Raw genomic sequence first — 23430 nt, 5'->3', positions numbered from 1 at the left:
CCAAATATAAAGGTGGGGGGCTCTTCCCCCAAAGGCTGGAAACTAGTTTGCAAAACCAGTTCAGTTTCTCAGCAGGTGTTGGCTCCACTGCTCTGCAGGTTGCCTGCTTAATTCAGGAAATTGTAGATATGGAAGAACAATGGACTTCACCTTGGTCCAAGCACTCCACCCTAGGTTGGGGAGATTGTGGCTAGCAAGGCTGCAGGGGGAGGGCACACCTTTACTTGTTCATGTTTTCCCCGAAGTTCTTTAAGGGATTTTTTTTGTGTTTCCTCTTTAAGAGCTTCTACCTGTTGATCCATGTTCTCCTGTATTTCTTTAAGGGAGTTATTTATGTCCTTCTTGAAGTCTATCAGCATCATGAGATGTGATTTTAAATCCAGCTCTTGCTTTTCCAGTGTGTTGGGGTATCCAGGAGAACTTGGTCCAGATGGTGCATTGTTGCCTTGGTGTCTGTTGGTGATGTTCTTGTGTTTGCCTTTTGTTATCTGGTTATCTCTGGTGTTAGCTGGTGTTGCTGTCTCTGACTGTGGCTTATCTGTCCTGCAAGCCTGTGTATCTGTACTCCTGGGATTCTCGTTCTGTGCATACAGGTAAGTAGGCAGTCCTGGGAGACCAGCTCTCCTGTTTGTTTATATAGCACTGTGGCACAGGATCAGCTCTGCGCTCTTAGGCCTCTCCACAGACCTGGGAGGTTAGCTACTCTCTGCTCCACCTAGATATGTGGAGCAGAGGACACTGTGGCAGAGGATGGTCCCAGTCAGAGACAGAAACCTCCCGACTGACGATTCCAGACAGGTTCCTCTGAGCAGCGTGGGTAATCTTACCTGTGCTCCCATGCCTCTCTGCACTCCTGTGGAGGGACCAAATGCTGCGAGTACAGTGGGTTCTTTGGGATGTATCAGGAGATGGTGTCTTCACTGTGGCAGACACTGCAAGAGTCTGCCCCAGCCTGGTTCTATTATTCTTATACACGAGTGAGAGAGCACAGTGGGGAAAATGAATGTGGTACCCAAGATTATTCCTCATTTATTAGTTTCCTTGGGGATTTTTTTTTTTTTTGTCAGTATGAATTCTTTCATGCTTTTGAAGAGTCCTGAGACATGCAAAGGCTTTGCCACATTAATTACACTCAAAGAATTTCTCTCTGGTATGATTTCTTTCATGCTTGTGAAGACTACTGAGATATGCAAAGGCATTACCACACTGATTACATACATAAGGTTTCTCTCTAGTATGACACCTTTCATGCCTTTGAAGATGACAGCAGTATGCAAAGGCCTTACCACACTGATTACATTCATAAGGTTTCTCTCCAGTATGAGTTCTTTCATGCATGTGAAAACTACTGCTATATGCAAAGGTTTTCCCACATTGATTACATTTATAGGGTTTCTCTCCAGTATGAAGTCTTTCATGCATTTGAAGATGACTGTTAGATGAAAAATGTTTACCACATTCATAGCATTCATAGGGTTTCTCTCCAGTATGAATTCTTATGTGTATTTGAAGATTACTGTTACTTACAAAGTCTTTACTACACTGATAACATTTATAAGGTTTCTCTCCAGTATGATTTCTTTCATGAATGTTAAGACTATTGCGATATGCAAAGGCTTTACCACACTGATTACATTCATAGGGTTTTTCTCCAGTATGAATTCTTTTATGCCTTTGAAGATTACTGTTAGATGAAAAGGCTTTACCACATTGATTACATTTATAGGGTTTCTCTCCAGTATGAGTTCTTTCATGCTTGTGAAAATGACTTTTATATGCAAAGGCTTTCCCACATTGATTACATTCATAAGGATTCTTTCCAATATGAATTCTTTCATGTACTTGAAGATAACTGGGATATGGAAGAGCTTTACCCCATTGGTTATATTCATAATTTTTTTCTGTAGTATTAGTTCTACCTACATAATGATGACTCAGAAATGCAAAGGCTTTATCTCCTTGATTACATTTGGAGTATTTCATTTCCAAGTGAGTTCTTTGGTGTAATTTTAAAGAGGATTTACCACATTGATTCCACTCATAGAGGTCCTTTTCATTATAGGTTGTCTTCTGTATTTGAGGATGCCTGTGATGGGTTAAGCTGTTACTACTTAGTTCACAGTTATCACTTCCTTTTCCCATATGAGTTTGGTCACATCTCTGAAGAGAACTGGAGGAATTCAGAGATTTACCACACTGATTGCATTCATAACATTTTCCTATAGTGTGAGCCACACTACATGTGCAAAGTGAACCAGGACAGACAGAAGATTCTCCACTTTCCTTGTACTCACAGGGCTTTCCTCCAATGTCAATATTTTGATGTTTTTCCACTGAAGGGGGAAAACCAAGTACTTGTAAACTTGTATCACATTCACCTTCTCTTCTCACAAAAGGAATATCTACATATTTTCTAATTGTTTCAGGAAAGAGATTGGTACACTGCTTCTTTCCATATCCAGAGGGACAGCTGATATACCTATTAAAGGAAGAATGAAAAATAAAAGATTTCATATGCATACACTTTAACCTTTTGTTTCTCACAGACATGTAGTTCATGGATTCAAGTTTCTCCACCACAACACTGTTGGGATTTGCTTGTATTATGTTAATTGGGTTCCCGAAATTACATAGGAATTTGCACATCTGCATGTATGATACTGATGGTCCCTGACCCCAGTTGGTTTTGGTTGGTAAATAAAGTTGCCTGTGGCCAATAGCTGGGCAGGGAGACAGAAGCAGAAAAAAGCTCCCATTCTGGGGAAGGAGAAGGTCCTGAGAAGTGTAGGACAGAGAGACAGAGAGACTGTTAACATGTACAAGTTAGTGATTGGAGCTGAGGACAGATGTTAGCCTGGGTCTGGGGTAGCAAAGATGGAATCTGGGTTTTAGTAAGTAATAACTCAGGAATATTGTAGGGAGGCATTAGGGACATAGAAATTTGGGAGTGGCCCAACCATTGAGTTGTTTAAGGTGTATTAAAATAAAATATTACCTGTGTGTCTTTCACTTAAGAATACAGATCACTGGGGAGGGCAGCAAGAAATGCACACACCACCACCAGGGAGACTAGAAGAGATCAATCAACTAATGCTACACAATACCTTGACTCTCACAAACTGCCCCTCTCATTATACTATGGTACATCACTAGAAGTATATGAATAGTATTAGCTTCACTATGGGCAGTTTGCTCATAACAGGTTTTAGACATATCTAGGCATAATGTTTCTATACACTGTGTTAAATTTTCCTTTGTGTTATTCAAATGCTGATTTCTCTACCCTACATCTTGTTTCAATCTGGACAATCCAGACACAGCATTGTAATGCTTATACTAAGAATCTCCTGTCTCAAGTTTGTATAAACAGTTCTTAGAATTTATTCTCTGCCTTGTCTATAAATGCTGATCACCCAATGGCTGGGCAGAATAGAGAATAGGGTAGCACATCCATCAACCAGAAGAAGGAAAAAGGCAGAGAGGGAGATTCAGACCATGGAGGAAGAAGGAGGATTTGGAACCATGAAGGATTCCAAAGAGCAAGATAATATACAAGTATCATTGAATAGGTCTGGGAGGTAGCAAGATTAGCATAGAAAGTGAAAGTAGATCATTTAATTGGTCAGTTATTGATGTGCATTTTAAAATACTGGTTTATCTGTGTGATTACTGGGAACTCATAAAAAGTAAAGAAATATAGCTGCCATATTAATTTACTGCTAACATTTATATTAAGAATAATTCATTTACAGACAGACATACATTAATCACAAATCAATGTGTATGGTTTTTCTATGTAAAACTGAGTGAACAGACACTTCAATAATATGGTTCTCACATGGCTATGATTAAATCTGTGACATCTATTAAGGCCTTGTTTTCTTTTCTTGTTTCTTAAAGGAATACTTTGCAAATACTGATTAACTACCTGATACTGAAGTATATGGTGATGTGAGAATTTAATACTCCTCACAAAGCTGTGCTTTTTTTTCATTAAAACTTCAGGGAACATTAAAATTTCTTCAGAAGCGCCTATGTATCATTTTACACATGGTAATTACCTTCCATGTCTTCTTGAACTTTGACAATATTCTTCAATATCATGGGCTTCCCATTTGTAGCCTAAAATACAGTACAAGAAAATATATGATATATTACTGGAAATTATGTAAAACTTAAATTATATTCAGTGAGCCTTAACAATGGCTGATTTATACACAGTCTATCTCTTTCATAATTAAAATCACAGAAAAACACCATGGCTAAAAAAGTTTTCCCTTAAGTTAAAAAGTAAAGGAAAATGCACATAATTACCTATACAAGTAAGGTTCCAGTAGGTCTCCAGCATCACATCTTTGTAGAGACTCTTCTGAGAAGGATCCAGCAAAACCCATTCTTCCTGAGAGAAGTTTACATGCACATCTTCATAGGTTAATGCATCCTAAATTACAACATATACATGTGTGTATGTATATATATATGGTACATATGTAAGTATGTAAACTATACATACATATAAAATAGAAATGGTAGAGATTGAAAGGTACTGTAAATGTATCATTTTGCACATGGTAAATGTATACTTCACTGAAAATATATTTACATAATTCTGTGTGCTTGACATATTAGTTTCATGTCACAGAATTTCAAATGTAATCACCAACTCATTTTAGAAGGAAACAGAAAAGGAGAATCACACCTCTCATTTTTGTGCAAACTTAATAAGATATGGTATTGAGGAAGAGAGGCCTATTAATTTATAAAAAGAAACATGCAACAGAACAGCATGATTAAGGCTATATCAGCAAAACTATATCAAAATTACCTGTCAGGAGCCATCACAGGATAAGTAGCAGGTTATCTTCCTGAGATGACTGCCTTAGATTAACCTCTATGATGAAATTCCGATAAGCAAGACCCAGGAGAAAATAATTTTAAGAAAGATTCCTGCTATTACTACACTTTCCCTGATATTATAAAACATATATATTACCATCACTAGGTATTAGCCCATTCCTTTTGAGAATATCTCTGCAGATCAATAAAGATGTACTGACGTGTTGTGATGCAATATAGACAAATCGATGATTTCTTGATTCTTAATGATGACCCTATAAGATTTCCTAAAATTATATCAGTATTTATTAAGCTCTTTTATAGTGGGACTGCTATTAGATCCTATTCTTTTTTTAATTAGATATATTATTTATTTATATTTCAAATGTCATCCCCTTTCCTGTTCCCCCCAACCAGAAAACCCCCTAACCCATCCCTCCTCCCCTTGCTCACCAATTTACCTACTCCTGCTTCTGGGTCCTGGCATTCCCCTATACTGGGGCATGTAGCCTTCTCAGAACCAAGGGCCTCTCCTCCCTTTGATGTCCAACAAGGCCATCCTCTGCTACATATGCATCTGGAGCCATGGGTCCCTCCATGTGTACTCTTTGGTTGGTCGTTTAATCCCTGGGAGTATTGGGTGGTTCGTATTGTTGTTCCCCCAATGGCATTGCAAACCCCTTCAGCTCCTTGGGCCCTTTATCTCCTCCAATTGGGGACCCCGTGCTCAGTTCAATGGTTGGCTGAGAGTGTCCCCCTCTGTATTTGTCATGCACTGGCAGAGCCTCCCAGGTGACAGCTGTATCAGGCTCCTGTCAGCAAGCAGGACATGTTTGCTGACAGGAGGCATCTACAATAGTGTCTGGGTTTGGTAACTATATGGGATGGATCCCTAGGTGGGTCAGTCTCTGGATGGTCTTTCCCTCGGTCTCTGCTCCACACTTTGTCTCTGTATCTCCTCCTGTGGGTATTTTGTTTCCCCTTCAAATAAGGACCAGAGTATCCATACTTTGTTCTTCCTTCTTCTTGAGCTTCATTTGGTCTGTGAATTGTATCTTGGGTATTCCAAGCTTCTGGGCTAATAACCACTTATCAGTGAGTGCACACCATGTGTGTTCTTTTGTGATTGGGTTACCTCACTCAGAATATTTTCTAGTTCCATCCGTTTGCCTAAGAATTTGGGATTGCAAGCTTGTACAACCAGTTTGGAAATCAGTTTGGTGGTTCCTCAGAAAATTGGGCATAATACTACCGGAGGAGCCTGCTATACCACTCCTGGGCATATGCCCAGAGTATTCTCCAGCATGCAATAAGGATACATGCTCCACTATGTTCATAGCATCCTTATTTAGAATAGCTAAAACTTGTAAAGAACCCAGATGTCCCTCAACAGAGGAATGGATACTGAAAATGGGGTACATTTATACAATGGACTCAGCTACTAAAAACAATGAATTCATGAAATTCTTAGGCAAATGAATGGAACTAGATCCCTTTCTGATAGTCAAAACTGCAATGAGAACTCTGTCAGTCTCCCATATGTCACCAGTTAATTGCTTCTAGATAGTAACCAGACTTTCTATTACTTAGAGCATATTCCAAGAGGTTGTAAAACAATTAACCAAAGGTCCAAAAAAGGGAACTAATGATTTATTATAGGTGTTAGGACAGAAGATAAAATATTGACTGTGTTTATTTATATAAAACTTCACTAATAACTTAGTATAGCTTTTAACTTTCAATGAACCTGTGGAACTATGACAGGTGATGAATGTTTAGTCAGATAATTACACCTAATGAATGAGCATTTAAACATTCACTGTTGTAAATGATTTGAATTTTATGTGTGAACTTGTGATGAACTTTTTACCATGTGATCATGTATTCTAAAACGATGTATAAGTGCTGAGGACAAAAGAGAAGAACTGGGGAACTGAGCTGAGAAGAATTGTTTTGAGACAGGACTCCTTTTAGACAGAACTGAACTCAAGAACTTAGAAGTATAAGGATGGCATTGGGAGAAAAGGCATTGTGAGTAAGAACATTATTGTGACATCTGAGCAGGAGGAGAGAGCAAGATTAGAAGGAGAATGCAGAGTGGAATAACTTAGAAACTATATGTAACATAAAAAACAAACTAAGAGAGCAGTGTGCAGAATGCAGAAGGAAAGAGGAAAAAAGAAGCTGTAGAGAGAGCAGAAGAAGCTTCTCCTTACCATGGACAGAACAGGTCTTTTCTTAATAACAAGGCAGGCTTGGTTTTATTAAAAGGAACAAGGATTTCTTCTTACAGACTTGGCTTTAATTCATTCAGCAATAAAAGGTAGAAGCTTTTTCTTTCTCTATGCAATAAATATTGGAGCTCATTTTTCATCCAGAATGAGTAAGTTCTTTCTGCACTGGTGCTTGGTCTTTTGTTCGAAATGCATATGTAAGTGTGGATGTGTGTGTGTGTGTGTGTGTGTATGTAATCATGAGAATGCATGCAAGCTAGGCCTGACTGGTTTGAATGGAAATCTACAAATGCACATGCATAAATCTGAATATGAATTTATGTGAGTTAATGCGTATTTGCTTATGTAAAAGTTTTTCCTTCTGTGAACATTATTCTCTTCTCCTGGCCCAATAGAAGCTTATTGCTCCAAATTTCCTCCTTGCCTGACAAGCAAGAGGCATCTGGACAAAAGGGAAAAGGCTCTAGCAATTCCTTTACTTAATCTCCTACTGTTTTAGGATGAATGAAGTGCTAAGTGTCAGAGATTGTAGTTTCTGGCCTCAGAGGAATTCAGAAGACAGGCCAGCTACAGTAGTAAAGTAACTTAGACTTAGATAAGTAAATATTTTAATATCTTTCAGCAACCCTAAATATCTTGCAAGATAAAGTCTTACCCTCTGCCAATGCTCTTCCAGAACTGACAAGGAAGAAAACCCCACCAGGGCAGGAATTTCAAAAACCAATGAAAAAGATTAGCATGGTGATGCTCCCTTTTTTCCAGGCCTCAGGAAGCAGACAAGTGAATCTCTATGATTTCCAGGTCACCCAGGTCTATGAAATGATTTTCAGGAAGAGATCTTCCTAAGTTCTGGATTGTAGTTCATTCCTGATATAGTCAAGTTGACACCCAAGAATAGCCATCACAATCCATCCTTTGTCAATTTGACACACAATTATATCTCCTTATATCCAAATGAAAACTGTAATGGTCTGATCACCAACGCTACCAACACCCAGAATAGCTGTAGCCATTTTGTTACACACCTGCCTTTTTATTGTTGCTGTAACATGCCTGCCAGTCACTGACACTGAGAAGTGACTTGGCATCATTTGATATGTGAATTGTGTCTTGGGTATTCCAAGATTCTAGGCTAATATCCGTTTATCAGTGAGTGTATACCATGAGTGTTCTTTTGAGATGGGGTTACCTCACTTAGGATGATGTTCTTCAGTTCCATCCATTTGTCTAAGAATTTCACGAATTCATTGTTTCTAATGGCTGAGTAGTACTCCATTGTGAATATATATCACATTTTCTATATCCATTCCTCTGTTGAGGGACATCTGGGTTCTTTCCCGCTTCTGGCTATTATAAACAGGGCTGCTATGAACATAGTAGAGCATGTGTCCTTATTACCTGCTGGGGAATCCTCTGGGTATATGCCCAGGAGCGGTATAGCAGAGTCCTCTGGAAGTATCATGCCCAGTTTTCTGAGGAACCACCAGACTGACTTCCAGAGTGGTAGTACCAGCTTGTAACCCCACCAGCAGTGGAGGAGTGTTCCTCTTTCTCCACATCCTGGCCAGCACCTGTTTTCTCCTGAGTTTTTGATCTTAGCCATTCTGACTAAGTGTGAGGCCAAATCTCAGGGTTGTTCTGATTTGCATTTCCCTGATGTCTAAGGATGTTGAACATTTCTTTAGGTGCTTCTCAGCCATTTTATATTCCTCAGGTGAAAATTCTTTGTTTAACTCTGTACTCCATTTTTTAAGGGCAATATTTGGCTCTCTGGAATCTACCTTCTTGAGTTCTTTGTATATCTTGGATATAAGCCCTCTGTTGGATGTAGTGTTGGTAAAGATCTTTTCCCATTTTGTTGGTTGCCATTTTGTCCTTTTGACAATGCCCTTTGCCTTATAGAAACTTTGTAGTTTTATGAGGTCCCATTTGTCAATTCTTGATCTTAGAGCATAAGCAATTGGTGTTCTGTTGAGGAAATTTTCCCCTGTGCCCATTTCCTCAAGGGTCTTCCCCAGTTTCTTTTTTATTAGTTTTAGTGTGTCTGGTTTTATGTGGAGATCCTTGATCCACTTGTACTTGATCTTAGAACAAGGAGATAAGAATGGATCAATTTGTATTCTTCTGCAAGCTGACCTCCAGTTGAACTAGCATCATTTGTTGAAAAGGCTATCTTTTTTTCCCACTGGGTGCTTTTAGCTCCTTGGCCAAAGATCAAGTGACCATAACTGTGTGGGTTCATTTCTGAGTCTTTAATTCTATTCCGTTGATCTACCTACCTATAACTGTACCAATACCGTGCAGTTTTTAACACTATTGATCTGTAGTACTGCTTGAGGTCTGGAATACTGATTCCCCCAGAAGTTCTTTTACTCTTGAGGATAGTTTTAGCTATCCTGGGATTTTTGTTATTCCAGATGAATTTGAGAATTGATCGCTCAGGACACAGCCTGCCAGGGCCCCACCTGCACCTAGGAGCTGGGCAGCCCCACAGTCATCTGGGCACCTATCCTGCCAGGGAGCATCTGACCTGCAGGGAGTCCCATGATTAGAGGGAATCCCACATTCAGAGGCGAGGCCACAACCATCATTGCTCTTGTGGCAGTGGGGAGGGGCAGACTGGTAGACAGGGATCACCAGAGTAGAGGATTGCTTGGAACACACCCCTGCCAGGACTCCACCTGCATCCAGGAGTTCGGCAGCACCACAGCAATCTGTGCCAGGTGAAAGCAGGTCACCCAGGGTTGCTGAGATAGGCTTACCGGCAAACAGGAGGGGCAAGCACCAGTCAGTGACAGCAGGACCAACTAACACCAGAGATAACCAGATGGCAAAAGGCAAACATAGGTATGTGGCTAACAGAAATCAAGGCGATATGGCACCATCTGAACCCAATTCTCCCGCAACAGCAAGTCCTGGATACCCCAACACACCAGGAAAGCAAGATTTGGATTTAAAATCACAGGTCATGATGCTGATGGAGGGCTTTATGGAGGGTTTCAAAAAGGAAATAAATAACTCCCTTAAAGAAATTCAGGAGAACACAAGTAAACAGGTAGAAGCCCTTGAAGAACTAAAGGAAAACACAACAAAACAGGTGAAAGAATTGAACAAAGCCATCCAGGATCTAAAGAAGGAGGTAGAAACAATAATGAAATCACAAAGGGAGACAACTTGGGACATAGAAAACCTAGGAAAGAAGTCAGGAGTCATGGATCCAAGCATCAACAACAGATTACAGGAGATAGAAGAAAGAATCTCAGATGCAGAAGATACCAGTCAAAGAAAATGTAAAATGCAAAAAGCTCCTGACCCAAAACATCCAGGAAATCCAGGACAAAATGAGAAGACTAAACCTAAAAATTATAGGTATAGAAGAGAGTGAAGATTTCCAACTTAAAGGGCCAGTAAATGTCTTCAACAAGATTATAGAAGAAAACTTCTCTAACCTAAAGAAAGAGATGCCCATGAACATACAAGAAGCCTACAGAACTCCAAATAGATTTGACTAGAAAAGAAATTCCTCCCGTCACATAATAATTAAAATGGCAAATGTACTAAACAAAGAAAGAATATTAAAAGCAGTAAGGGAAAAAGGTCAAGTAACATATAAAGTTAGACCTATCAGAATTACACAGGATTTTTCACCAGAGACTATGAAAGCCAGAAGAGCCTGGGTAGATGTCATGCAGACCCTAAGGGAACACAAATGCCAACCCTGACTGCTATATCCAGCAAATCTCTCAATTACCATAAATGGAGAAACCAAGATATCCCATGACAAAAACAAATTCAAACAGTATCTTTCCACAAATCCAGCCCTTCAAAGGATGAATGGAAAACACCAACAAAAGGAGAAAAACTACACACTAGGAGAAGCAAGAAATTAATCTTCTTTCAACAAACCCAAAAGAAGATAACCACACAAACATAAGAATTACATCAAAAATAGCAGGAAGCAACAATCACTATTCCTTAATATCTTTTAACATCAATGGACTCAGTTCCCAAATAAAAAGGCATAGACTAACAGACTGGATATGTAAACAAGACCCAACATTTTGCTGCATACAGGAAATGCATGTCAGTTTCAAAGACAAACACTACCTCAGAGTAAAAGGCTGGAAAATAGTTTTCCAAGGAAATGGCCCCAGGAAAAAAGCTGGAGAAGCCATTCTAATATCCAATAAAATAGACTTTCAACTAAAAGTCATCAAAAGTTTTGGACCTAATGGATTTAATAGATATCTATAGAACATTTCATCCTAAATCAAAATAATATACCTTTTTCTCAGCACCTCATGGTACCTTCTCCAAAACTGACCATATAATTGGTCACAAAACAGACCTCAACAGATATAAGAAGAATGAACTAATTCCATGCCTCCTATCAGATCACTATGGAGTAAAAGTAGTCTTCAATAGGAACAAAAACAACAGAAAGCCCACATACACATGGAAGCTGAACAATGCTCTACTCAATGATACCTTGGTCAAGGAAGAAATAAAGAAATCAAAGACTTTTTAGAATTTAATGAAAATGAAGACACAACATACTCAAATTTATGGGACACAATGAAAGCAGTGCTAAGAGGAAAACTCATACCTCTGAGTGCCTCCAAAAAGAGGCTGGAGAGAGCATACACTAGCAGCTTAACAGCAAACTTGAAAGCTTTAGAACAGAAAGAAGCTAATATACCCAAGAGGAGTAGAAGGCAGGAAATCATCAAACTCAGGGCTGAAATCAACCAAATTGAAACAAAAAGAACAACACAAAGAATCAACAAAGAGAAAATCAACAAGACAGATAAACCTTTAGCCAGACTAACCAGAGGGCACAGAGACAGTATACAAATTAACAAAATCAGAAATGAAAAGGGAGAAATAACAACAGAAACTGAGGGAATTCAAAAAATCATCAGATCCTACTACAAAAGCCTATACTCAACACAACTGGAAAATCTGGAGAAAATGGACAATTTCCTATACAGATACCAATGACCAAAGTTTAATCAGGATCAGATAGACCATTTAAATGGTCCCATAACCCCTAAAGAAATAGAAGGGGGTCATAGAAAGTCTCCTGTCCCTTCCCCCACAACATTGAGCTGGCTGGCAGCCCCCACTCGTCCGATGGTGTTACCTCCGGCCTTTTTCCTTGGAACAATAAGGCGCTTTCACCTTGACTATCAAAAAGGCCTCAAGGCAATCTCACCTGGGAGGCAGCAGAGACCCCGCCAGACTGGAAGCAGGCGACCTGCTGAGAATTGGAGCCAAGGAGTTCTCGGCCTGCCTTTTGATGTGACCACCTTCTGGGGGGCTGGGTTATTCCCCTAAGACTATATATCTTGGCATAATAATATTAAAGTCAGTCTTGACCGGCACTGTCGCCTTGACTCAGTTTCTCTTTCGCCCCCTCCCCATCACCCCCAGAATTCTCTTCCAGGTAATCCAGTTCGCATGTGGCCACGGGCGGCAACAGTCTCCCAACTAAAAAAAGCAAAGGACCAGATGGTTTTAGTGCAGAATTCTATCAGACCTTCAAAGAAGACCTAACACCAATACTCTTCAAACTATTCCACAAAATAGACACAGAAGGAACACTACCCAACTCCTTCTACGAAGCCACAAGTTCACTGATACCAAAACCACACAAAGATCCAACAAAGAAAGAGAACTTTAGACCAATTTCCCTTATGAATATCGATGCAAAAATACTCAATAAAATTCTTGCCAACTGAATTCAAGAACACATCAAAACGATCATCCACCATGATCAAGTTCCAGGGATGCAGGGATGGTTCAATATATGGAAATCCATCGATGTAATCCACTACATAAACAAACTCAAAGAAAAAAACCACATGGTCATTTCATTAGATGCTGAAAAAGCATTTGACAACATTCAGCATCCTTTCATGTTAAAGGTCTTGGAAAGAACAGGAAATCAAGGCCCATACCTAAACATAATAAAAGCAATATACAGCAAACCAGCAATCAACATCAAACTAAATTGAGAGAAACTTGAAGCAATCCCACTAAAATCAGGGACTAGACAAGGCTGCCCTTCTTCTCCATACTTATTCAATATAATACTTGAAGTTCTAGCTAGAGCAATTAGACAACATAAGGAGGTCAAAGGGATACAAATTGGAAAGGAGGAAGTCAAATTATCACTATTTGCAGATGATATGCTAGTATATCTAAGCGACCCACAAAACCCCACCAGAGAACTCCTACAGCTGATCAACAACTTCAGCAAAATGGCTGGATATAAAATTAACTCAAGCAAATCAGTAGCCTTCCTATACTCAAAGGATAAAAAGGCAGAGAAAGAAATTAGGGAAATGACACCCTTCTCAATAGCCACAAACAATATAAAGTATCTTGGTGTGATTCTAATCAAACGAGTATAAGATCCATATGACAAGAACTTCAAGTCTTTGAAGAAAGAAATTGAAGAAGACTTCAGTAGATAGAAAAGTCTTCCATGCTCTTGGATTGGTAGGATTAATATAGTAAAATTAGCCATATTGCCAAAAGCAATATACAGATTCAACACAATCTCCATCAAAATCCCAACTCAATTCTTCATAGAGTTAGAAAGAGCAATTCTCATATTCATCTGTAATAACAAAAACCCCAGGATAGCTAAAACTACTTTCCATTTAATATTCTTTTTTTTTTTTTTTTGGTTTTGTTTTGTTTTTTTGATTTGTTTTTTTCGAGACAGGGTTTCTCTGTATAGCCCTGGCTGTCCTGGAACTCACTCTGTAGACCAGGCTGGCCTCGAACTCAGAAACTCGCCTGCTTCTGCTTCTCAGAGTGCTGGGATTACAGGCGTGTGCCACCACTGCCCGGCCTCTATTTAATATTCTTAAACACAGGATTTAGCTCCATTTCACTTTGTGGTTTCCCTTTTATCTTGCAACCATATAGTTTGTATCCTTTCTAAGCTTTCTGCTCTTGTTGAAATGTTCCTTACAAGAGTGAGTCACAGGACAAAGTCTAAACTAGGCTTTTTTGAAACTTCCTTTGTCAATGTATTTAATCTGACTCTCTTTACCTTAGCCTCAGGCAGATTCTTCAGACAAGGGCAAAAAGAAGCCATTTTCTTCACCAAAATATCACAAGAACAATTTCTAGGCAATATGAAAGTTCTTCCGCTTTGATAGCTCTTGAGCCCGGCAGACCCCCAGGATTCAATTCACCCTCGGCACTGATGTTGTCCATATTTTTACTAGGATGGCTCATTAAGCTCCACTTAAAGTAGTATTCCACAGCTTTATAAATCCAAAGATACAAAACTGGAATTCATTCAGCAAAAGCATCGTTAGGCCTATCACAGTAATACCCTAGTTCCTGCTACCAACTTCTATTTTAATTAGGGTTTTATTGCTGTGAAGAGATACCATGACCAAAGCAATTTGTATAAAAGGAAACATTTAACTGGGGCTGACTTACAGTTTCAGAGATTCAGTCCATTATCATTATGGCAGAAAGATGGTGGCCTGTAGGTACAGAGGGCGCTCGAGGAACTGAGAGCTCTAAATCTTGATCCAATTGGAGACTTTCTTCCACAGGCAGCCAGGAAAAGGCTCTCTACACTGGGTAAAGCTTAAGCAGTAGCTGATCATAAAACCTACCCTCTTAGTCATATATTTACTCTAACAAGGCTACACCTCTTTTGATTAGGCTCAAACCTCCCAATAGTGCCACTTCCCATGGGCCAAGCATATTCAGATTGCCACAGGCTCCCATTCTACCAATGATTTCAAAACATATTTATCCTAACTTCAAAGATCTCCATATTATATCACAGTCCCAACACTGTTGAATGTCTAAAGTTCCTTTGGATACTAAGGGCAATCTCTTAACTTTGACATCTTATAAAATCAAAATATAGAAATTATATAAATCAAAATAAACACAAATTATAACTTCTCAACATGCAAGGGCTCAGAATACACATTTCCTTTGCAAAGAAGGAAAAATTGGACCAAGGCAACCCTGAAGCACTGTGGGGCAAAAGTCAAATCATACATGCATTGAGAGTAAGAGCATTATTATGACATCAGAGCAGGAAGAGAGAGCAAGAATAGAAGAATGCAGAGTGGAATAACTTAGAAACTATAGGCAATATAAAAACCTATGAGAGCAGTGTGCAGAACGCAGAGGTAAAGAGAAAAAAAGAAGCTGCAGAGAGCAGAAGAGGCAGGCAGACTTCTTACCATGGGACAGAACAGGTCTTTTCTTAATAACAAGGCAGGTTTGGTTTAACGAAAAGGAACAAAGCTTTCTTTTTACATGGCTTTACTCCTCTACACTAACTCCTCTGGCTGGGACACAGGCTTGCTTAATGTAATCTTCCCAACCTTGTCTAGGATATTAAACAGTTGGAGGCCTCCAAACTCAGGTTTCAGTATCGATCTCTTCTCTGAATGCATGGTATTATCCCTTGTTTCCCTCCCGGCCCAGCTCTCTCAGGAACCGGAAAAACCTGCCTGCACAGTACTTTCTGGGAAAGAATAGAGTTCAACAGAATATGAGAGCAAACTCAGAAAGAAGAAAACTACACAAATAAAATAGAGTAAATGTTGATGCATGAGACCAGGAAACGCACTGAGTCTGGCCTTACTAACACGTGACTGGACCACCAAGGCATCCACAGGCCAGTGTGTTAAGAACACGGACTTTGCCCCTGCACAGAATGGACTGCGCACGGATCCTACACCTGAACGTCGAGTGCAGAACTTCTAGACCACACTAGAGAGACTGGGGCTCTGCGAGTCAGCACATCTGCCTTCCCAGGCACAGCAAAAGCAGCTGAGGGCGCGGTGACGTCACAACAGGGACCGCGTCACTCCCGGGCCCCGCCCCCTAATCTGCGCAGGCGCAGCCGGGGGCTTGAAGGCAGTCAGACTTCGCGCTTCCGCTGGGGAGGTGCAGGGACCTCGGGTGACCACGCCGAGTCACGCTGGGCGGCGGTTGTGGCCGCCGGTTCCCGCACCCAGGGACGAACCCCACACAGGCTCCCGCGGCTCCTCCCGCGTAGGGACGGCGGCCCCGCTCACCATGGCGTGGACACCGAGCTCGCCCCGCTCTCCTCGCAGCTCCCGGCAGAGGGTCACATTCCAGGACTCCGGATTAGACACAGCCTAGCCTTCAGTATAGGGGACCGGATGTGCCCGCCTCATTCTGACTAACAGCTCTGTCTGAAGGCTCTCATTGGCTGGCTAGGTATGAGTGACAGCTCCCTAGAGATGGCACAGTGGTTCCCAGCCCGGCCTCCCCTCAGGCACAGAACTGTCCCAGACCCGGAGAGACTGGCATTGCCTCAGAACGTGCGCCTGTTGTCGCACAGGCGCTTCCACAAGCCTGCTCTCAGGGACCTAGCAGAGGCTTGTGTCGTCATCGGCTGCCATCGCTTGTTGGCGCCAGGTGCCCTTGGTGAGCGAGATGTGTTCTGCCAGATAAAAGGACCACCTGCCACACCTGATACAATCTCTCTCGCTCCCTCCTCTCCTCCCCTCCCCATCTCCATTCTCTCCTTCCCTGCTGGACTCTGCCTTCATTGCTCTGCTCTCTGTCTGTCTGCCCGTCCGCTTGTCCGCATGTCTGCCTCTATCTCTTCCCCAGGACCTCACTCCTCCCCTCTACCCCAATAAAGCTTTTGTACACCAGATGCATGGCGTAATTTCTCAGGGACACACTTGAGCTCCATCTGCCAAAGCTACATCCCCTCACTACATTGTTTCCTAACAGCCAGACTGCAAAGTCGTCCCTGCTCCACTGCACTCAGTAGGCACTGCCCCTTAATGTAGGCACAAGGTCTCTAGCATTCGCAGATCACTAAACCTCGAGTGGAGCGATCCACCTGCCTCACAGCTGAGAGGGCCCCCAATAGACATTGGTAGCCAAAACACTATCACAGTCCCAGCCTTTAGTGTGTTCCCTGGCTCATCATGCCAGTGCTCACTAGGGAGGTGGAGTCAGGGCATCAAAGTTTAAGCCTGGTGTAAAGAGTAGTTCCAGGACAGCCAGGGTGGGATATCCTGCCTCCAAAAACAAACAAACAAACAAACAAACAAACAAACAAGTTTGGTCCAAACACCAACCATTGTGGTTCCAAGGGGAGGTGACCAGGATGAGAACCTGGGATGAGAAGACAAAAATAGAACGTTTGGAATCAGTATGACTCGCATAATGTTTTGGCTCATGCTAAGCAAGTTTAATAAGATGATATGCAGCTCTGATACACTATAGGTGGAGAAAGAGACAATCAGCAGAAACAATTTAGCAATGTTGGCTTGAAGGACAAAGGGTACCTCAGAGTGAGCACACACTGGCCATGAGACTGATAACTGAAGACGATGGTTCCCTTGACTCTTTCAAGATGCTCCCTCAAGCACCAGACCAGACCTTCCCAAGTTTGCCCTTGGAGAGGTCGCAGAGTAATGTTCCCTTGGTGCTTTCATCAGGACATCTAGCCTGAGATAGGCCTGAGATAGGCCTGGGAAAGGCTTAGCTCCCCAAAGGCCCACCTCCAACCTAAGCACATATGAAAACAGAAACAAAGGAATCAATGCATGGAAAGATAGGGCTGAGAAAGGAAGACTAGAGACTGGAGATGAAATCTACATAATAGGGAATAATAGACCATTAGTGACACCAAAAGTTGATTTAAAAAAAAAATAGCTAAAAGACTTAGTTATGGTTTTTGTTGCTGTGCACAAACACCATGACCAAGAACTCTTCTTATAAAGACACCATTTAATTGGGGGGCTGGCTTACAATTTCAGAAATTCAGGCCCTTATCAAGGCCAGAACATGGTAGCATCTAGGCAGGCATGGTACAGAAGGACCTGAGAGTTCTACATTTTCATCTGAAGGTTGCCAGCAGAAGACTGTCTTCCAGAGAACTAGGATGAAAGCCCACACCCACAGTGACACGCCAACTTAAGAAGGCCACATGTACTCCAACAGGATCTGCCTTCTAATAGTTCCACTCTCTGCACCTAGCATATACAAACCATCACAAATATTTTTAGCTAAATTACTTTTTTCTTTTAAAAGGTAGACTCTATTTGCTAATTTTACACCTGAATTCAGTCCTGAGATTGGTTGTCTAGTCCTGGAATCCTCCCACATCAAAGGGGGAGGTAGAAGCATTACAAATATAAAGCCTGGTGTGACTACAGAGCGTGCTGACAAAATATTTGTCGAGTTTAACCAGACCATGCCTTGAAGTAGAACACCTACTGTAACTGAATTAGTAGATTAGAGGGGCGTGCTGTAACAGAATCCAACTAGTCATCTGAGGGAGTAAAGGCACTTGAAACCAAGTCTGAGGGCCTGAGGTGTATATCCAGGAGAGAAGCCACTCCTCCAACTTGTCCCCTGATCTTCACACATGTGCTATGGCACATGTCTCCGCACGTGTCTCAATGTCACAAATTAAGAACTTTTAAAAAAGAACAGAAATAATATGAAAAACAAAAATTACCAAAACAACAACAAAAATCCAGCAAAACAGATGGATGTGTTAATAAACCACTTACTCAAATAGAACTCCTTCACCACACTGCAAGGTTAACAATAAAAAAACAAAGCAGTTAACTTCCTACCAAGTTATCAAGTTACCTTAACATAAAACAGGAAGTGTTGGTAGCTCAAAGTGCTCCTTGCAGGTGACTGAGCGGGCAGGTACAGCCAGGAGCAAGGGAACACTGGAGTGCCAGAACAGCTAGGAAAGCATCTGCCAGCACCCCATCTGCACCCAGGAGCTAGGCACCACCACAGTCATCTGTGAACTGATCCTGCCTGGGGAGAACTGCTCTGCAGGGAGTGATTTGACTCCTGGGTTTAGAGGTGAGGCAATCATTTTTCCTCTGGCAACTGAGTGGGCGAGTACAGCCAGGTGTGCAAGGAACACCAGAGAGCCAGAACAGCTGGGACCAGTTCCATCCGGGCTCCTCCTGCATCCAGGAGCTGGGCAGTGCCACAACACTCTGTGCCAGGGGAGAACTGGTTACCCAGGAATGCTGAGATAGGCTTGCAGGCCCACAGGAGGGACACGCACTAGCCAGAGACAGCAGTATCAAATAACACCAGAGATAACCAGATGGTGAACAGAAATCAAGGCAACATGGCACCATCTGAACCCAGTTCTCCCACAACAGCAAGTACTGGATACCCCAAAACAATGGAAAATCAAGATTTGGATTTAAAATCACAGCTCATGATGCTGATAGAGGGCTTCAAGAAGGACATAAATAACTCCCTTAAAGAAATACAGGAGAGCACAGGTAAACAGGCCTTTAAAGAATTACAGAAAAGTACAACCAAACAGGTGAAGAAATTGAACAAAACCATCCAGGATCTAAAAATGGAGATAGAAACAATAAAGACATTAAAAAAGGAAACAACCCTGGACATAGAAAACCTAGGAAAGAAGTCAGGAGTCACGGATCTAAGCATTGACAACAGAATACAAGAGACAGAAGAGAGAATCTCAGATGCAGAAGATACCATAGAAAGCATTGACACAACAGTCAAAGAAAATACAAAATGCAAAATTTTGTAACCCAAAACACGCAGGAAATCCAGGAAAAAAGAGAAGACTAAACCTAAGGATAATACATATAGAAGACAGCAAAGATTTCCAACTTAAAGGGCCAGTAAATGTCTTCAACAAAATTATAGAAGAAAACCTCCCTAACCTAAAGAAAGAAATGCCCATGAGCATACAAGAAGCCTACAGAACTCCAAATAGATTGGAGCAGTGTCTTAATCAGGGTTTCTATTCCTGCACAACATCATGACCAAGAAGCAAGTTGGGGACGAAAGGGTTTAGTCAGCTTACGCTTCTGCATTGTTGTTCATCACAAAAGGAAGTCAGGACTGGAACTCAAGCAGGTTAGGAAGCAGGAGCTGACGCAGAGGCCATGGAGAGATGTTTCTTACTGGCTTGCTTCCCCTGGCTTGCTCAGTCTGCTCTCTTATAGAACCCAAGAGCACTAGCCCAAAGGTGGAACCACCCACAAGGGGCCCTCCCCACTTGATCACTAATTGAGAAAATGCCCCACAGCTGGATCTCATGGAGGCACTTCCCCAACTGAAGCTCCTTTCTCAGTGGTAACTCCAGCCTGTGTCAAGTTGACGTACAAACCAGCCAGTACAAGCAGAAAAGAAATTTCTCCTGTCACATAATAATTAAAACACCAAATGCACTAATCAAAGAAAGAATATTAAAAGCAGTAAGGGAAAAAGGTCAAGTAACATATAAAGGCAGAACTATAAGAATTACACCAGACTTCTCACCAGAGACTATGAAAGCCAGAAGAGCCTGGGCAGATGTCAAACAAACCTTAAGGAAACACCAGCCCAGACTCCTATACCCAACAAAACTCTCAATTACCATAGATGCAGAAACCAAGGTATTCCATGATAAAAACACATTTACACAATATATTTAAATTTTAATTGTTGCTGTTGTGTTGAAGGTAGCATTCTCACCTTTGCCATACTAAAAGAGAAATGTGTGCAGGGAAAAACAAAACAAAACAAAACAAAACAAATATTTTAGGGTAATAAAGTAGTAAGTCTTGGTTGAGCCTGGTTTTTGTGGTTGTTGTAATCATCAAAGTAGAAAGTAGTATAAGATTATGTTCTCTGGGCCTGAGTGGGTAAGGGGGTACCTCAGTGGACCCATGCAGAGGCAACCCTTCTCCTGGAGGGAGCACACACAGGATGGTATAGTAGAGAAGAGAGTTTATTTGGGACATGGGGAGGGGAGCTAACAGGGAGTCAAGAGGCAGAGAAAGGCAGAGAGGCAGAGAGAAGAAGCTGGCAATGAGCTTGTGGAGAGATGGGGGATGGGAAATGGGAATTGAAGAGCCCAGGAGGGCAAGAGAACATGAGGATGAGAGAGAGAGAGAGAGAGAGAGAGAGAGAGAGAGAGAGAGAGAGAGAGAGAGAGAGAGAGAGAGAGAGAGAGACAAGCAGCCCCTTTGATATGGGTCAGATCTACATGGCCATTGCCAGGTAAGTGTGGGGCTGGAACTGAGAAAGAACCTTAACAGTGGTGACAGAATATCGATTACACTGTTTGGGTCTCTGTGGGGCTGTGCTCAAGAGTGAAGGCCAAAGGTCATGGTATTTGCCTCTTCAAAACATTTACTAGTGTGGCCTACAAATATTGTCACCAACGAGAGTGGAGTTAAAGCTGGCCTAGAATCCAGTTCCACAATGTAACTGTTTTAGTTACATTTAGTTTCTCCATCCTCAGTGGAAGCCAGCAAATATTCTACATCTCAGGGTCTCGGACCATGTGTTTACTAGCAAGGACTGTATAGTGTCATGGCTGTTGGGAGAGGAGGAAACTGGCATTTGGGGTTTTCATATACAAGGGCAGAGAAGTTAAATCTCATAGAAAATTTAGAGACTAAACCATTCAGGAAGTGGTGGTGGGCACAACTCTGCTTAACCACTGGCAGCCTGTGACTCCAACTGTAATGGGAAAGAGCTCATTTGACTTGGGTCATTTAAGAGGTAATTGCGATCTTGTTGAAAGCAGGAAAAAAGGAAGTGATCCTAGCAGAGTATCCCAAGTAGAGGTCTGGTCTAACTTCAAAAAGCTTATAGGTGTGGTGCTTAATGTGACATGAGGAGATCATGATCAATCAGGTCACAGGTGATCTGGATCTCCAGGCAGGAAGGCAAGCAGGCAGGCAGCCACCTTTAATGGGAACCTTGCCTGGGGACATTCAATCAGGCTAAATTAACTTAGATTGAATCTAATCTGGGCCACACCTTTTTCTCTAAACCTATAGAAAGACATGGAAGAAGGAGCTTTGGCTCTTTGCCTGCTTGCTCTCACCTTGTTAGCAAGTCCATCCCTTCAGCGGGATCCCAGCATCTCTACCAAAGACCAGTTGAGACCTCCAGCCTTGTGGACTGAGTGGATTCTGGAGTCCTGAACTTTCAGTTCATAACAATACCTCTATTGGATGATGGGACCACAGTTCGTAAATCATTCAAATAAATCCCCTTTCTGTATGTAGAGATTCACTCTCTAAGTTCTGCTTCTCTAGAGAACCCTGCCTAACATAGTGATGATGGTTTTCATTTCAAAGATTTAGAAGAAAGATACTTGTCTCAAAACTATTTCTCTGAGCTGGGCATAGTGGCCCATGGGTTTTCTCTCACTGCTCACTAGAGGGACTTAAACAAATCTATGATTCTGAGGCCAGCCTGGACCATCTATCAAGTTCTCAGCTCCAGAGTCTGACTAGGTCTTAAAGGTAAACCAACCAAACAAACCAATGTTCTCTGTCTGCACCAGTCAAGACACTGAGATGAATTTGAAAATGGGACCCAGTGAGTTTCATTCCAATGGAATTGATGGCTGAGCCCAGTGTCTTAAACACTAAGCCCCGCCCCCTGTATCTCAAAGCCTTCCTTCTTTCAGTATAATATCCATACATTTTCTTCTCCTCCTTAACATCCTTCAAGAAGGGCTCCAAGGGTGTCTCCATGGCAGAGTGCTTTCGGGGCACATGTGCAGCCATGGGTTAGAACCCCAGCAATAAACACAATTAGTAGCTGTCTGTCTTTGTGGCACCCCTCTACAGGACCATCTCTGATTCCCTCTATGTTACAGTCACAGATTCTTGTGATATGTCTATTTATGGCGCTGTTTTTGTTTCTTTCTTTGTTTCTTTGCTTTCTGTTTTTGCTATCTAGTGGGCAAAGTTTAGAAATGGTGTTCTGAGTTTTAGGTGTCAACAGCTTTCATCTAAGCACTTGGGAGGCAGAGGCAGGCAGATCTTTGAGTTGGAGGCCATCTCTGCTCTACAGAGTGGACCCCCACAATACCTAGGGGGGTGGAAACTAACTGATTTAAGAGGTAAGTGGGATAAACTGTGTGCAGGCTATGAAAAATGAAGCTTTCAGTCAGATTAGTGTATATCACAAGGAATTAGCCACAGTATTTTCTTTTGGCATCCCTGTTACAGTTCCCAAACATTGCTTTCTTTGGTATTCTGTCCCTTTATGGAGTGTAATTATTTGTGGTGTGAAAAAAAATCTCAACACTTACACATAACATTCAACTCTAAATTGTACTTGATTTTAAGTAATGTTGACATTTTGAAATTGTGTATTTTGGAGGTTTATAATTTTCATTCTTGTAGTGGCTATTCCTGGTTGTCAACTTGACTATATCTGGAATGAACTACAGTCTAGAATTGGAAGGCTCACCTATGATCCTAATCTGGAGGCTCAGAGATATAAGTGTCTGACCTGTATCTTGGCCTGGAGATCTTGAAGCACAGTGGCTATGAATTCCAGAAGATTA

The 23430-nt window shown here is 41.6% G+C and overlaps 1 protein-coding gene across 3 annotated transcripts; it reads right to left on the bottom strand.

Annotated features, from left to right (window-relative positions):
• Nucleotides 1-1044: 1044 nt before the first annotated feature.
• On the bottom strand, nucleotides 1045-20085 carry LOC127692497 (zinc finger protein 431-like). Of its 3 annotated transcripts, none has more exons than XM_052192886.1 (4): nucleotides 19936-20085; nucleotides 4315-4441; nucleotides 4062-4122; nucleotides 1045-2479 (listed from the first exon to the last, which is right to left on the bottom strand). In XM_052192886.1, the coding sequence occupies exons 2-4, from the start codon at nucleotides 4346-4348 to the stop codon at nucleotides 1123-1125; spliced, it is 1452 nt and encodes a 483-aa protein (XP_052048846.1). In that variant the 5' UTR covers nucleotides 4349-4441; nucleotides 19936-20085; the 3' UTR covers nucleotides 1045-1122. The 3 variants fall into 3 exon arrangements, with proteins under 3 accessions (XP_052048846.1, XP_052048845.1, XP_052048847.1); XM_052192885.1 differs by lacking the exon at nucleotides 19936-20085 and adding an exon at nucleotides 16145-16315; XM_052192887.1 differs by lacking the exon at nucleotides 19936-20085 and adding an exon at nucleotides 14535-14933.
• Nucleotides 20086-23430: the final 3345 nt, after the last annotated feature.

The sequence above is a fragment of the Apodemus sylvaticus genome, chromosome 9, assembly GCF_947179515.1.
Source record: "Apodemus sylvaticus chromosome 9, mApoSyl1.1, whole genome shotgun sequence".
NCBI lineage: Eukaryota > Metazoa > Chordata > Mammalia > Rodentia > Muridae > Apodemus > Apodemus sylvaticus.
Note: the sequence above shows the minus strand (reverse complement) of the source record. Positions and strands in the feature narration are given on the sequence as shown.

Bases quoted from the DNA above. Each gene is read 5' to 3' on its own strand.
- LOC127692497 (XM_052192885.1), bottom strand. The intron at 4,123-4,314 runs GTAATTATGTGC...ACTGTATTTTAG, and splicing joins CTGGAACCTTACTTGTATAG to GCTACAAATGGGAAGCCCAT. The intron at 2,480-4,061 runs GTAATTACCATG...TTCCTTTAATAG, and splicing joins AGTTCAAGAAGACATGGAAG to GTATATCAGCTGTCCCTCTG.